Source organism: Dipodomys merriami, unplaced genomic scaffold (genome assembly GCF_024711535.1).
Source record: "Dipodomys merriami isolate MVZ:Mamm:240054 unplaced genomic scaffold, mDipMer1.0.p SCAF_34, whole genome shotgun sequence".
Lineage (NCBI taxonomy): Eukaryota > Metazoa > Chordata > Mammalia > Rodentia > Heteromyidae > Dipodomys > Dipodomys merriami.
Window position 1 is genome coordinate 15,460,763 of NW_027204937.1, and position 13,501 is coordinate 15,474,263.

The 13,501-nt window shown below is 40.4% G+C and overlaps 1 protein-coding gene across 3 annotated transcripts in view; it reads right to left on the reverse strand.

Annotated features, from left to right (window-relative positions):
• The window catches only part of LOC138803460 (coiled-coil domain-containing protein 30-like), a 103,235-nt gene that overhangs the window by 74,228 nt on the left and 15,506 nt on the right, over positions 1–13,501 (reverse strand). For all 3 annotated transcript variants that reach the window (XM_069987504.1, XM_069987502.1, XM_069987505.1), the window contains exons 4-7: positions 13,240–13,393; positions 7,707–7,778; positions 2,731–2,846; positions 268–360 (exon numbers count right to left, since the gene is read on the reverse strand). In XM_069987504.1, coding sequence (XP_069843605.1) covers positions 268–360; positions 2,731–2,846; positions 7,707–7,778; positions 13,240–13,393 — 435 coding nt within the window. The remainder of the gene's footprint in view (positions 1–267; positions 361–2,730; positions 2,847–7,706; positions 7,779–13,239; positions 13,394–13,501) is intronic.

Consider the following 13,501-nt stretch of genomic DNA (forward strand, 5'->3'; position numbering starts at 1 on the left):
TGAGTTCAATCTCAATGACCATCAAAACAAAGAAACAATCCACTTAATTACCTTCACATTAATTATTCTCTTGGGGGAAGAACTGAACAGAAATATATCCTCTATATTTGTTCTTCCAATCTAATTGGTTGAGTTTTTTGGGGAAAAAACCAGCCGAGTAAGAAGATAGTAACAAATGATTAATTTGTTAATAATTTAATTTATTGCTCTAATAAATGTTGAAAGTGTAAATGACTTAACATGTTATGCATCAGAACTTTAAAATACCTGCATTCTCTGTTCATCACCCATTGTTTTTCCAGGGATTCTAAGTTGCTTATACTTTGGAGATTCACACATCTCACTTTTAAGTTTTTCAACCTTAAATAGAAAAGCAAAAATCAGTCAGACATCTCAATTCTTGTTTGACTACAGTATTGCTTTAAAATTATATAAATGACATGCAAATACATTCTCCATAAAACTTCAACAAAACATAGGCATATAGAAAAAAAGGTAGACCAGATAGCTCATGCCTGAAATCCTAGCTATGCAGGAGGCTGAGATCTAAGGATCTCAGTTCAAAGCCAGCCCAGGCAGGAATATCCATGAGACTCTTAGCTCCAATAAACCACCAGAAAAACTGGAAGTGGCTCTGTGGTTCAAGTGGTAGAGCGCTTGCCTTGAGCTGAAAAGCTGAGGAATAGTGCCTAGGCCCAGAGTTCAAACCCCATGACAGAAGAAGAAGAGAGGAGGAGGAGGAGGAGGAGGAGGAGGAGGAGGAGGAGGAGGAGGAGGAGGAGGAGGAGGAGGAGGAGGAGGAGGAGGAGGAGGAGATCTGAGGATCGCGGTTCAAAGCCAGCCCGGGCAGGAGAGACCGTGAGACTCCTATCTCCAATAAACCACCAGAAAACTGGAAGTGGCGCTGTAGCTCAAGTGGTAGAGCGCTCGCCTTGAGCTGAAGAGCTGAGGAACAGCGCCCAGGCCCAGAGTTCAAGCCCCACGACCGACAAAAAAAAAAGAAAGAAAGAAAGGTAGCATTTCCTTCATATCACAATTCTTCTTTTTCCATAACTGACAGTTGTTGAAATGTGCCCTGCTGGAGCTGTTTCATGTGTGTGCTTATGTGTGCATATGTACATACACACACTTTTACATTTATATTAAACATATAAATATACTTGTAAGTATTCTATACATAAACCTATAGTGATTAAGGTAATCCAGGAAAATCTCTATTTGTTTATTCCTTTTGATGATTACATTTTTATTTTGGTTGATTGTGGGGCTTGATCTCAGGGCTTGGGCACTGTCCCTCTTTGTGCTCAAGGCTAGCGCTCTACCACTTGAGCCACAGTCCCATTTCTGATTTTTGAGTGGTTAATTGGAGATAAAAATGTCACAAGGACGTTTCTGCCTGGGCTGGCTTTGAACCGAGATCCTCAGATCTCAGTCTTCTGAGTAGCTAGGATTATGGATTATAGGTGAGCCACTGGCCCCTGGCTGATGATTACATTTTTTTACTGTTACAAAACACACATAACATAAAATGTATTATGTTAATAATTGTAACTATTCAGTGGCAGTAAGAACACTCAGACTGTTGTATACTATTCACCCATGTTGAGAGCTCTTTTTCCTCATTGCACTGAAAGGCTACACATATTACATAATAACTCCCATCATGCCTTCTCCCTGGTCCCTGGAAACTGTCATTCTACTTTCTGTTTCTATGATTTTCATATAAGTAGAATCCCAGGGATTGGGGTGAAGCTCAAGGGGTAGAGCACTTGATAAGTGAGTGTGTAGGCCCTGGGTTCAATCCCCACTGCCAAAACCAAAAAAGTTCAATTGTACACTGTTTCCTTTTGTAATTGGCTTATTTCATTTAGAACAATCTCTTCACAGCTTACTCATGTTATAGCATAAGTCAGAAATTCATTTCTAAGACTGGTAATATCCCATTGTATGTATATACCACACTTTTCTATTCATTTGACAATGGACACTTGAGTTACTTCATCTTGTGGCTATTGTAAATAACGTTGCTTTGAACACGAGTGTACAACAGTATGCCTGAGTCCCTGCTTTCAATTAATTTAGTGTATGAAACCACAAGTAGAATGATCAAATTACATGGTAATTCCACACTGACTTTTCTGGAGAATTTCAGTTCTGTTTCAATAGTGACCATGGTACTTGCCCCCACCAGCTACAGCAATGTGCAAGGTTCCAAATCTGCATCCTCACCATTTATTATTTCCTTGTCCTATTAATCATCATCCTAATTGGGATAGTTACTCATTTTTAAAACAAAATTTCTTGTGCACCTTGTATTATGCCAAACTTTGTGTTAGACAGTAGAGATATGACTGTGGAGTATAAACTCAAGCTGAGGAGACATAATCTATCTGGAACTTAAAAAATACATATTAAAATCAATACATTGCTAACAAATAAATTGCTTGAAAAGAACACAACATAACAATATCATACTTATCCCAAATAATGTTTTTTCTTGGTACATGTGTTAACTGGAAATTATTACCTAGATTCATACAGTATCAATAATTGTTTAGCATAGGTAGCTCATACATAAAATATAAGCATTGAAAGAATCCATCTAGGTCAAAGCAGGGTACCTATCTGAGATGTAGCTATCAGTATCATCCCTCATTTAGCTGACCAGTATCAAGCTTCTGATAGTTATTGTACATAACAAATAAATCCCAAGAACTAAATGAAACTTACCATTTCTTCCAGCACTTTTTTTTCTGAGTCAAGTGACCGAACACGATTTCTTAGAGCCAGAACTTCCTCATCCAGTCTCTGATTATGTTCTTTTGCTTTCTGTAGGTCAACTGCATCTAAATCAGAGGGATAAACACCATTCACTCATGTAGATCACAGCTGTAGTTGTGAGGCACTAGCTCTAAAAGTTGTCATTTCTAGCCCTCTTGTCAGTCCTACCATGCACAAGTGGCTCTCTGTACAGGACAGCTACTAGATACAAGTTCAGTCACTGAAAGTGTTGTACTTCTCACATTACCTTAGTGAGTTGGACTTCTTGAGAGCAGAGTTTCCAGCAATAGAGACTCTTCTAAGAAATAGAATTTTAATACTTATGCCTATTATTGTCTCCTTAGTGGCTAGGAGAGGGCCTGGAGGCTGGAAAGAGCTAGGATGGTCTGGGCATATGGGGATACTTGGAAGATTCAGGAAAACAGCTACTTATACTTTAAAAAATGACTCCACCATTATCACAAGTCTGTTGCCATAATAGTGTGTGCCAGCTCACGGCAGTCCTGGGGCACACATGGGTGCATGCACACATAGCATAAATACAAAACCCAAATAAAATATCATTACACACACCACTAGCCTACAACTTGTTTTCTTTATGTGGGAATATATCACACATATGGATATATGTCAATGCATAAAGTTCTTGTTTTTTATGTCTTTTTTTTAATTGAAAAGGTGATGAACAGGAGGGTTACAGTTACATAAGTAAGGCAATAAGTACATTTGTTTTTAATCATTGTTACCTCATCCTTCTTTATCTCCCACTTATCCCTTCTTATCCCCTCCCCTAGTTGTAATGTTAAAATCCAACATAGTGTCAAATGAATATCAATGCTGTGGTTCATCCGTTGTTCTGCTGTTTCTGTGATTCCCTTTCCCTTTCACATATTGTGTTGTCTATTATGCAAAACATGACATACAAAAAACTAAAAGAAATGAAGAAAGAAAAAACAATAAGACACTATGTTGAAAACGAACTTTACAACTTTGGCGTGAGTGGGGGGGAGAGTAGTTGTGGAGGTGGGAAGGAAGGGATGATAGGGGAAAAACAAAGAGGAGGCAGCAATGCTCGATAGGAAATGTACTCATTACCTTGCTCATGTAACTATAACCCCTCTGTACAATATTTTTACAATAAAAATCATACAAAAATACAGAAAAAAGAACAAACTGTATACAGGGTCTAATGAGAACCTCTTGTTTCCATAAGTTGTAGTTCATGTTAATATGCTTCATATTATATAGTCCTTTGCATTAGCACTTTGGTTATTGAGATTCCCTGTTAAGAATATCATATATATATTCTAGTTCTTAACAAATGAGGGAGATCATGTAACCTGTGTTTTTTTGGGTCTGGCTTACTTCACTTAATATAATTTTTCCAAGTCTTTCCATTTCCTTATGCATGGAACAATGTTATTCTTTCTGATGGAAGCACAGAATTCCATTGTGTATATGTGCCACATTTTCTTGATCCATTCATCTACTGAGGGGCATTTGGGTTGGTTCCATATCTTGGCTATGGTAAATAATGCTGCAATGAACATCATCGTACTGGTGGCTTTAGTGTAGCCTTGTTTGTGACATTTGGGTAAATTTCCAGAAATGGGATTGGTGGTTCATAGGGGAGCTCTATGTGTAGTCTTTTTTTTGGGGGGGGGTCCAGTCATGGGGCTTGAACTCTGGGCCTGGGCGCTGTCCCTCAGCTCTTCAGCTCAAGGCTAGCACTCTATCTACCACTTGAGCCACCGTGCCACTTCCAGCTTTTTTCTGCTTATGTGGTGCTGAGGAATCGAACCCAGGGCCTCATGCATGCTAGGCAAGCACTCTACCACTGAGCCAACTTCCCAGCCCCTATGTATAGTCTTTTAAAGAACCTCCACACTGCTTTCCAAAGTGGTTGAACAAGTTTACACTCCCACCAACAGTATGGTAACATTCCCCTTTGGTCACATCCCTGCCAGCAGCTGTTGTTAGAGTTCTTAATTATGGACATTCTAACTGGTGTAAGGTGGTCAATGTATAAAGTTCTATGACATATATTTTTTTATTCATGGGGGAGTTAAGCTAGGGCCTTTGTATGGTAAGAAAGTGTTCTACTACTGAGTCACATCTGTCTATCAATCTGTCTATCAATCTGTCTATCCTTCCTTCCTTCCTTCCTTCCTTCCTTCCTTCCTTCCTTCCTTCCTTCCTTCCTTCCTTCCTTCTTTCCTTCCTTCCTTCTATTTTGGCACTGTTGGGATTTGACTCAGAACTTCTTTGCTTGCTAGACTAGTGTTCTAATCGCTTGAGCCATGCATCTAGCTTGCTTTTTGCTGGTTATTTTCAAGATGGAGTCTAGTAAACTTTTCTCCCTGGGCTGGCCTTGAATCATAATCCTCTGCATCTCAGTTTTTTGAGTAGTTAGAATTAAGGTGTGAGCCACTAGTATCTAGATGTTATCCTTGCTAAAAGCTGCAAGATAATCATTGTGAAGTCACTTTTTAACTAACTCTCTTCTGTGTGTGTGCATGCATGCATGCACCCTTGCACGTGTGTACATATGTGTATATACACCAGCACTAGGTCTTGGACTTACAGCCTTGAGCTCTCCCTTGACTTTTTCACTTATGACTGGTACTATACCACTTGAACCACACCCCCAATTCTGGTATTTTGCTGGCTAACTGGAAATAAGTCTTGAGATTTGTCCACTTGGGCTGGCTCTGCACTGAGATCCTCAAGTCCTAGCCTCCTGAGTGACTAGGATTATGGGTGTGAGCACTTATACATTCTAGATAAGTCTGTTTGACTATCCAACAAGCTATTTGCTTACACAGTGTACTTTCACAAGTGGGTCCCTAACTCACTGGAATTTTGGTAATGTTGTTGTCTGGTTTTGGTATCAGAGTAATGTTGATCCCTTAAGCTGAGTATTAGTGCCTCTTTTCTATTTTCTGAATGAATTTATGCGAAATTACTATTATTTACAGCTCACACATTTGTTAACATTCACTAGTGAGTCCTTCTAACTTTAGGACTTTCTTCATGCATTATTTTATTTGGTGGTAGTGTGATTTGAACTCAGGGCCTCTCATTTGCTAGGCAAGTGTTCTACCACTTCAGTCATGCTCCCACCCCATTGTTATTCTTTAGTTATTTTTCAGATGAGGTCTCATACTTTATGTCCAGGCCTGAATTCAAATTGAGATTATGGGTATAATCTACAATGTCTAGCTTATTCCTTGAGATAGCGTCTTGTTAACTTTTGGCCAGGGCAAGCCTCAATCTATGATCTTGCTATCTTTGCCTCTGAAATAGCTGGGATTATAGGCATAAGCTATTACACTTGGTCCTTCATTGAGGATTTTTAACTACAAGTACAACTTTTAGTATAGCTGGGGCTATTCAGTTGAATTTATCTTAATATCACCTTTCTGTTCACTCTGGGTTTGTTTTACTTCTGGGTTTTGGGTATACATTCAGATCACTTCGTGTCCTTTCTCAATTTTTAGGGTGAACAGTAACTTCTCTATGATTTCTTTTAAGCACAGAATTAGCTGTGTTCTACATGCTGATAGTCTCATAGTTTAATTTTCTTTATCTCAAAATATTTTCTGATATCTTTTGCCTTTTTTCTTCTGAGGACACAAGCTTTAAGAATCTTATTTTTTAAATATTTAAGGGTTTCCCAGATGGATTTCCATTACTGATTTTTTTGTTTCATTATAGTAGAAGGCAAAATTTGTATGATTTCAATTCGTGTTTTATGAACCTGTTTGGTGCTGTTCTGTAACAAGGTAGAGTTTTGATATAGTCTGATAGAGTTTTGTATAAATATCAATTAGACTATATAAGATAATAGTAGTTTTAGGTCTGTCATATCATTGCTGATTTATATTTCCTGCCTCATTGGGATTTTATTTTTAGTCCTAGCTCAGAGAGCAGTGCTGATTTTATAACTATGTTAATATATTTTGAAAAGGAGGGTATAACAATTTTGGACTTCTTTAAAACTGATAAACATATTTTACATTCTTTTTGTAGTTGTTACCATTGATAGCTGTTATTGATAGTTGGTAGCATTTTATCTAGTCAATCTATACTCATATTCTATAGTCTAACCAATTAATTCAACACTGATTCCATGCCTACTGGCCTCCAGTGAAAGGATATGTATGAAATATTGTTAAATGTACTATTGGTCCTGATGGTTCTAATAAATATGTATTTGTGCTGATCACGGTGATTTTTAATGAATTAGTTTATTAATTATCTTTAAGTAGTTGTACAGAGGAGTTTCATTTCCACATGTCAGTTTATGAGTACAATGCATCTTGATCAGTGTCCTCCCTTTCACCATTCTTTCCCAACCCTTGGCTATGAAGAATTCAAATACCTGTTCTGACATCTCATGTAGCTAATGGGTAGCACACCTGGCCCTATGTCAATTCAGTTTCCTTACCTAAGAAAGGAGGATAATAACACTCACTGAGTGGGATGGTTGTGAGGATCAGAGGTCATACATAAGAAATCCCTGCAGAGTGCCTGTACAGAGTAAGCAGGCAACAGCAATGACAGCAGGGAAGCTGATTGTTTGTATTATTATTATTTGCCAGTCTTGGGGCTTGAACTCTGGGCCTGGGGGCTGTCCCTGAGCTCCTTTTTGCTCAAGGCTAGCTATGTACCACTTGAGCCACAGTGCTACTTCTGGCTTTTTCTGTAATTAATTGGGAGATAAGAGTCACATAGACCTTCTTGCCCAGGTTGGCTTTGAACCACAGTCCTCAGATCTCAGCCTCCTGAGTAGCTAGGATTAAATAGCCATGAGCCACCAGCACCCAGCTTATTGTTTATATTATCAAGCAGCATTACTTACAGCATCATTTAACAGCTATTATTAGTGAATCCTAATTATTCTGTCTGCTAGAAGAACTTACCACTTTCTTTCAGTTTCATCAGACTTTCTTTCAGTTTCTCAATTTCTAAGTGAGCCTTCTCAAGTGCAGACTCTGGAAATAAAAAAAGAAGAAATCTTTGTGTAAGAAACAAATGATTAGGGCTGGGAAGGTGGCTCAGTGGTAGAGTGCTTGCCTTGCATGCCTGAGGCCCTGGGTTCGATTCCTCAGCACCATATAAGAAAAAAGAAAAAAGCCGGAAGTGGCACTGTGGCTCAAGTAGTAGAGCGCTAGCCTTGAGCTGAAGAGCTGAGGGACAGCGCCCAGGCCCAGAGTTCAGGCCCCACGACCGGACCCCCCCCCCCAAAAAAAAAGAAAAAAAAAAGAAACAAATGATTAGTATAGTAAGAAAATTTCAAATGACTCTGTCACTCTTTAAAGCACTGTCTTTTGAGTTTTGGCATGAATGTCACTTCCTCTAGGAAGCTTTTAGGATTTCCCTCTTGGTGCTCCTACTGTATTCTACATTTTCCCAATCACTGAACAGCTCATTTCAGAATTGCCTCTTCCTCACTCTTCTACCACCCAATGACATGCTGAAGACTTCAGATTACTGAAAGTAATGGGCACAGCGGCAAGTTTGAAAGCATGGTTCTATTTGTGTAATAAGAAATAATTAAAAACAATCTTTGCAATCAATAGAAGTCATGCATCACTTAACAATAGGGAGATATTCAGGGAAACTGGAGATTTTATCATTGTATAAGTATCACAGAGTATATTTTACTGTACACAATGTTATTACATAATATAATCTTGGGGACTGTTGTTGTATATGTAAGCGCTGACCCAGAAAACCACTCGGACACATAGTCACATAGAAGAAAGAAGTGTTTAACGTCAGCTAGAGGCTGACAGGCTATCTCTCCCGGGATAGAGAGAAACAAACTTCTCTCGCAGGAGTAGAGGTAGATATAGTGTCAGGAGTCTGAGAGCAGAAGAAGGGGGTGGGGCAGGAAATCTTCGTAGACATAGCTGGACACTGTAAATATCAGACAGCCAGGGCAGGGCATTCTATAGCTGGCACGTAGTAAAGTCAATACACCTTACAGTTGTCATATAGCCTGGGAAAGCACCCTACAGCAGAGACAATACATTTTATAGCTGGCATCTTGCACTTATACACTAGAACCAGCATGTGACTGGGACTGGGCTTCTAGACTATGTTACTGATGCAGCAGGGGTCAGTGGGAATAGGCAACTATGGACAGGCCTGGCCTGTGGATAACCCAGGGTAAAGGCCGTCAACCCAAAATAGGAGTGAATGAGCTTATAGTATATAAAATCTGTCATTGATGTGGCATATGACTGCACTAAAAATTTTGCGAATAGTTGCTTCAAATGCCCAAAAAACAGATTTTCAGTAAACAGCTTTTGGTAACAGTCAAGAATTATACAAGGGGGGCTGGGAAGGTGGCTCAGTGGTAGAGTGCTTGCCTTGCATGCATGAGGCTCTAGGTTCGATTCCTCAGCACCACATAAGTAAGAAGAAAAAAGCCGGAAGTGGCGCTGTGGCTCAAGTGGTAGACCACTAGCCTTGAGCTTAAGAGCTGAGGGACAGCACCCAGGTCCAGAGTTCAGACCCCACGACCGGACCCAAAAAATAATAAATAAAATAAAATAAAAAAATTGTAAGGACAGCTGAACCGTATTTAGAAAATATGTAAGGGCTGGGAAGGTGGCTGAGTGGTAGAGTGCTTGCCTTGCATGCATGATACCCTGGGTTCAATTCCTCAGCAACATGTATAAACAGAAAAAGCCAGAAGTGGAGCTAAGGCTCAAGCGGAAGAGTGCTAACCTTGAACTAAAGAGCTGAGGGACAGTGCCCAGGCCCAGAGTTCAGGCCCCATGACTGACAAAAAAAAAAAAGAAAAGAAAAGAAAAGAAAAGAAAAGAAAAGAAAAAAAGAAGACATGTGATATTATATTACAGTCAATTGGATCTGTGTTTACTAATCGAGTATCCTTTGTCTCCTGTGATCTCCCCAGCAGCTGAGGGGCAGCATTGTCAGGATGAAAGATCTTCTAAAAGGAAAAGACACACGTGATTGATTGATTGATTGATTGATTGATATACCAATCATGGGGCTTGAACTCAGGGCCTGAGTACTGTCCCTGAGCTTTTTTGCTCAAGCTTAGTGTTCCACCACTTTGAGCCACAGGGCCACTTCTTGTTTTTTGGTGGTTAATTGAAGATAAGAGTTTCAAGGAGTTTCCTGCCTGGGCCAGCTCTGAACCACAGTCCTCAGATCTCAGCCTCGAGTAGCAAGCAGTACAGGCAGGAGCCATGAGCATTGGCACACATGACCTTGTAGATCATTCTGGATCACAGAATGATCTATTTTGTTTTTAGGTCTGTTTTGTTTTTATGCTCACAACAGTTGGTTCTTTTGATCAAATCCCATGATACCTATTGCATTATTTTCTGATGTTGTATAATAATTTACCATAAACATAGTTGCTCAAAATAACATCTATCTATTAGGTCACATTTCTGTAGGTCAGAAATGCAAGCATTTATGGCTGTGCTCTGGCTGGAGTCTGACAAGGCTGAAATCAAGGTACTGGCCCGCTTGTGCTCCTCTCTGTAGTCTTTGGGGGAGAATCTACTTCCAGGCTGATTTGGGTTGTTGGCCGAATCTAGTCCTTGAAGTTGTGGAGCCAGTTCCTTTTCAACCATCAGCTGACCATCTCTCTTGATTTTTAGAGGTTGACAGCTTTCTTTGCCTTATGGTCTCTTCCATCTTCAAAGTCAGCAATGGAGAATCTCCCTTGTGTTAAATTCTAATCACACTTTGACTCCCTTTTGCCTGGAAAAGCCCAGTCCTTCTTAAGGACTCACCTGGTTAGATCAGACTCACCCAGGATACTTTCCCTTTCCTAAAACCACTTGACTTTGTACTATAGCTACGCTTGCATACTTCCCAGCAATATCTAGGTTATATGTGACTGGTTAACTGGAAAGAGATGGGTGTATTCCAAGGGGAAGTGCTCTTGGGTACCACCTTAGATTTCTGCTTAATATATCTATTTTTATCTAGGTTATATGTGACTGGTTAACTGGAACGAGATGGGTGTATTCCAAGGGGAAGTGCTCTTGGGTACCACCTTAGATTTCTGCTTAATATATCTATTTTCTCCAGATTTTATGATATTTTAAGTTTTATGGCAGCATGATTTACATACAATAAAATCACCCATTTTGAATCATTGAGCAAGTTGATGGTTTTTTAAAGCATATTTGCAGGTGTGAAGCCACCACCATAATCTAATTTAAAAATATTTTCATCACCCGTAAAGAAATCTCCTGTCCAGTCGATCTCTAGTCTCACAACTAGTCCCAGGCAACTAACAATTTACTTTCTCCTCCTCTCCTCCTCTTCCTCCACCTCCTCCTCCTTCTTTTTCTTCTTCTTCTTCCTTCTTTCTTCTTCTTCTTCTTTTTCTTCTTCTTCTTCCTCTTCTTCTTCTTCTTCTTCTTCTTCTTCTTCTTCTTCTTCTTCTTCTTCTTCTTCTTCTTCTTCTTCTTCTTCTTCTTCTTCTTCCTCTTCTTCCTCCTCTTCTTCCTCCTCTTCTTCCTCCTCTTCTTCCTCCTCTTCTTCCTCCTCTTCTTCCTCCTCTTCTTCTTCCTTCTTCTTCCTCCTCTTCTTCCTCCTCTTCTTCCTCCTCTTCTTCCTCCTCTTCTTCCTCCTCTTCTTCCTCTTCTTCTTTCTTCTTCTTCTTCTTCTTCTTCTTCTTCTTCTTCTTCTTCTCCTCCTCCTCCTCCTCCTCCTCCTCCTCCTCCTCCTCCTCCTCCTCCTCCTCCTCCTCCTCCTCCTCCTCCTCCTCCTCCTCCTCCTCCTCCTCCTCCTCCTCCTCCTCCTCCTCCTCCTCCTCCTCCTCCTCCTCCTTCTTCTTCTTCTTCTTCTTCCAGTTGTGGGACTTGAACTCTGGGCTTGGGAGCTGTCCCTGCGCTCTTCAGCTCAAGGCAAGCATTCTACCACGTGAGCCACAGTTCCACTTCTGGTTTTCTAGTGGTTTATTGGAGATAAGAGTGTCATGGCCTTTCTTGCCTGGGCTGGCTTTGAACGGTGATCCTCAGATCTCAGCCTCCTGAGTAGCTAGGATTACAGGTGTGAGCCACTGGCAGAATCTACTTTCTATCTGTAGATTTGCCTTTTCTGGATGATTCAGATAAATTTTTTTACATAATACATGATATTTTGCATTTATTTCTTTGCATTTATGGCTTTGAGATTCACCCATATATTAGGTATAAAATATTTCAGTTCTTTTAACTGACAAATGTAGTATTCCATTGTATGAGTGTCAGGGGTCCCCATGATCAGCCATAGGTTTGGTGACTTATTAAAAGGATCCACATGGGCTGGGAAGTTGGCTCAGTGGTAGAGCGCTTGCCTTGCATGCCTGAGGCCCTGGGTTCAATTCCTCAGCACCACATAAGCAAAAAAAAAGGCCGGAAGTGGCGCTGTGGCTCAAGTGGTAGAGCGCTAGCCTTGAGCTGAAGAGCTGAGGGACAGCGCCCAGGCCCAGGCCCAGAGTTCAGGCCCCACGACTGGACCCAATAAAATAAATAAATAAATAAATAAATAAATAAATAAATAAATAAAAGGATACACAGGACTCAACATATACTCACAGGTAAAAATTACTACAGCAAAAAAATTTAAAGCCAAAATCAATTTCATAGCACGTTGTCACATATCTATAATCGCAGCTAATGGGGAGGCAGAGCAATGTAAGTGTGAGACCTACCTAAAAAACAAACTAAAAGAAAGTGCTAAGGGGCTGGGAAGGTGGCTCAGTGGTAGAGTGCTTGCCTTGCATGCCTGAGGCCCTGGGTTCGATTCCTCAGCACCACATAAGCAATAAGAAAAAAGCCGGAAGTGGCGCTGTGGCTCAAGTGGTAGAGTGCTAGCCTTGAGCTGAAGAGCTGAGGGACAGCGCCCAGGCCCAGAATTCAGGCCCCACGACCGGACCCTAAAAAAAAAAAACCCAAAGAAAATGCTGGGGATGTGACTCAAGTTGTGAAGTGTTTACCTTAAAAGTGTGAAAAAAGAAGGCAAAATTAGCTATGGAAAAAGCACTGAGCACAGTCCAAAGGAGACCAGTAATTGTATTCTCATACAAATTAGAAATGTATAGATAGAAATACCAAAATACATGTTCACAAATGTTCACAGCAGGAGAGTTCATGACAGACCCAAAGCTAGAAAGTACACAAATGTCCACCTTCAGTAGTGGATTGGGGGGTGAGGAGGAGAGTATAGAGCTAGGGAAGGAGTAAAGGGATGCTGGGATGCTAGGAATCCTTCCAGGTGAGTGCAGTACCTTTACAAGTCCTGCACTTTCTGTCAGGCATGTTCTAGTGCTTCAGTAGAAAGTTCTGGACTACAGAAAAGAAGGCAGTGTGTCAGACCACTCTGTATTCACGTTAAATGACTTTTCACTTCAGTGAATTCATGCTGACTCAGGAAAAACACCGCCAGAAATGGTTACTTGAAACCAGGGCATACCTAACTTCTCCACTTCTTTCTCTTTCCCTTGCAGTTCATCTGTGAGCTTCTGGATCTCCTTATTGGCCAGCCCCATCCTCTTCATTACTTCTTCCACACCTTGCTCGGGGCAGGTTTGTGATATTTTATCTTTGTCCAGGTCTCCATTATGAGTCTGAAGTAAAACTACTGTTAGTAACAACAACAACAACAACAACAAACCAGCAAATGCATTCTTGTAACATTCTGTTATTTATTATAATGCTTAAAAGATAATAAAGTA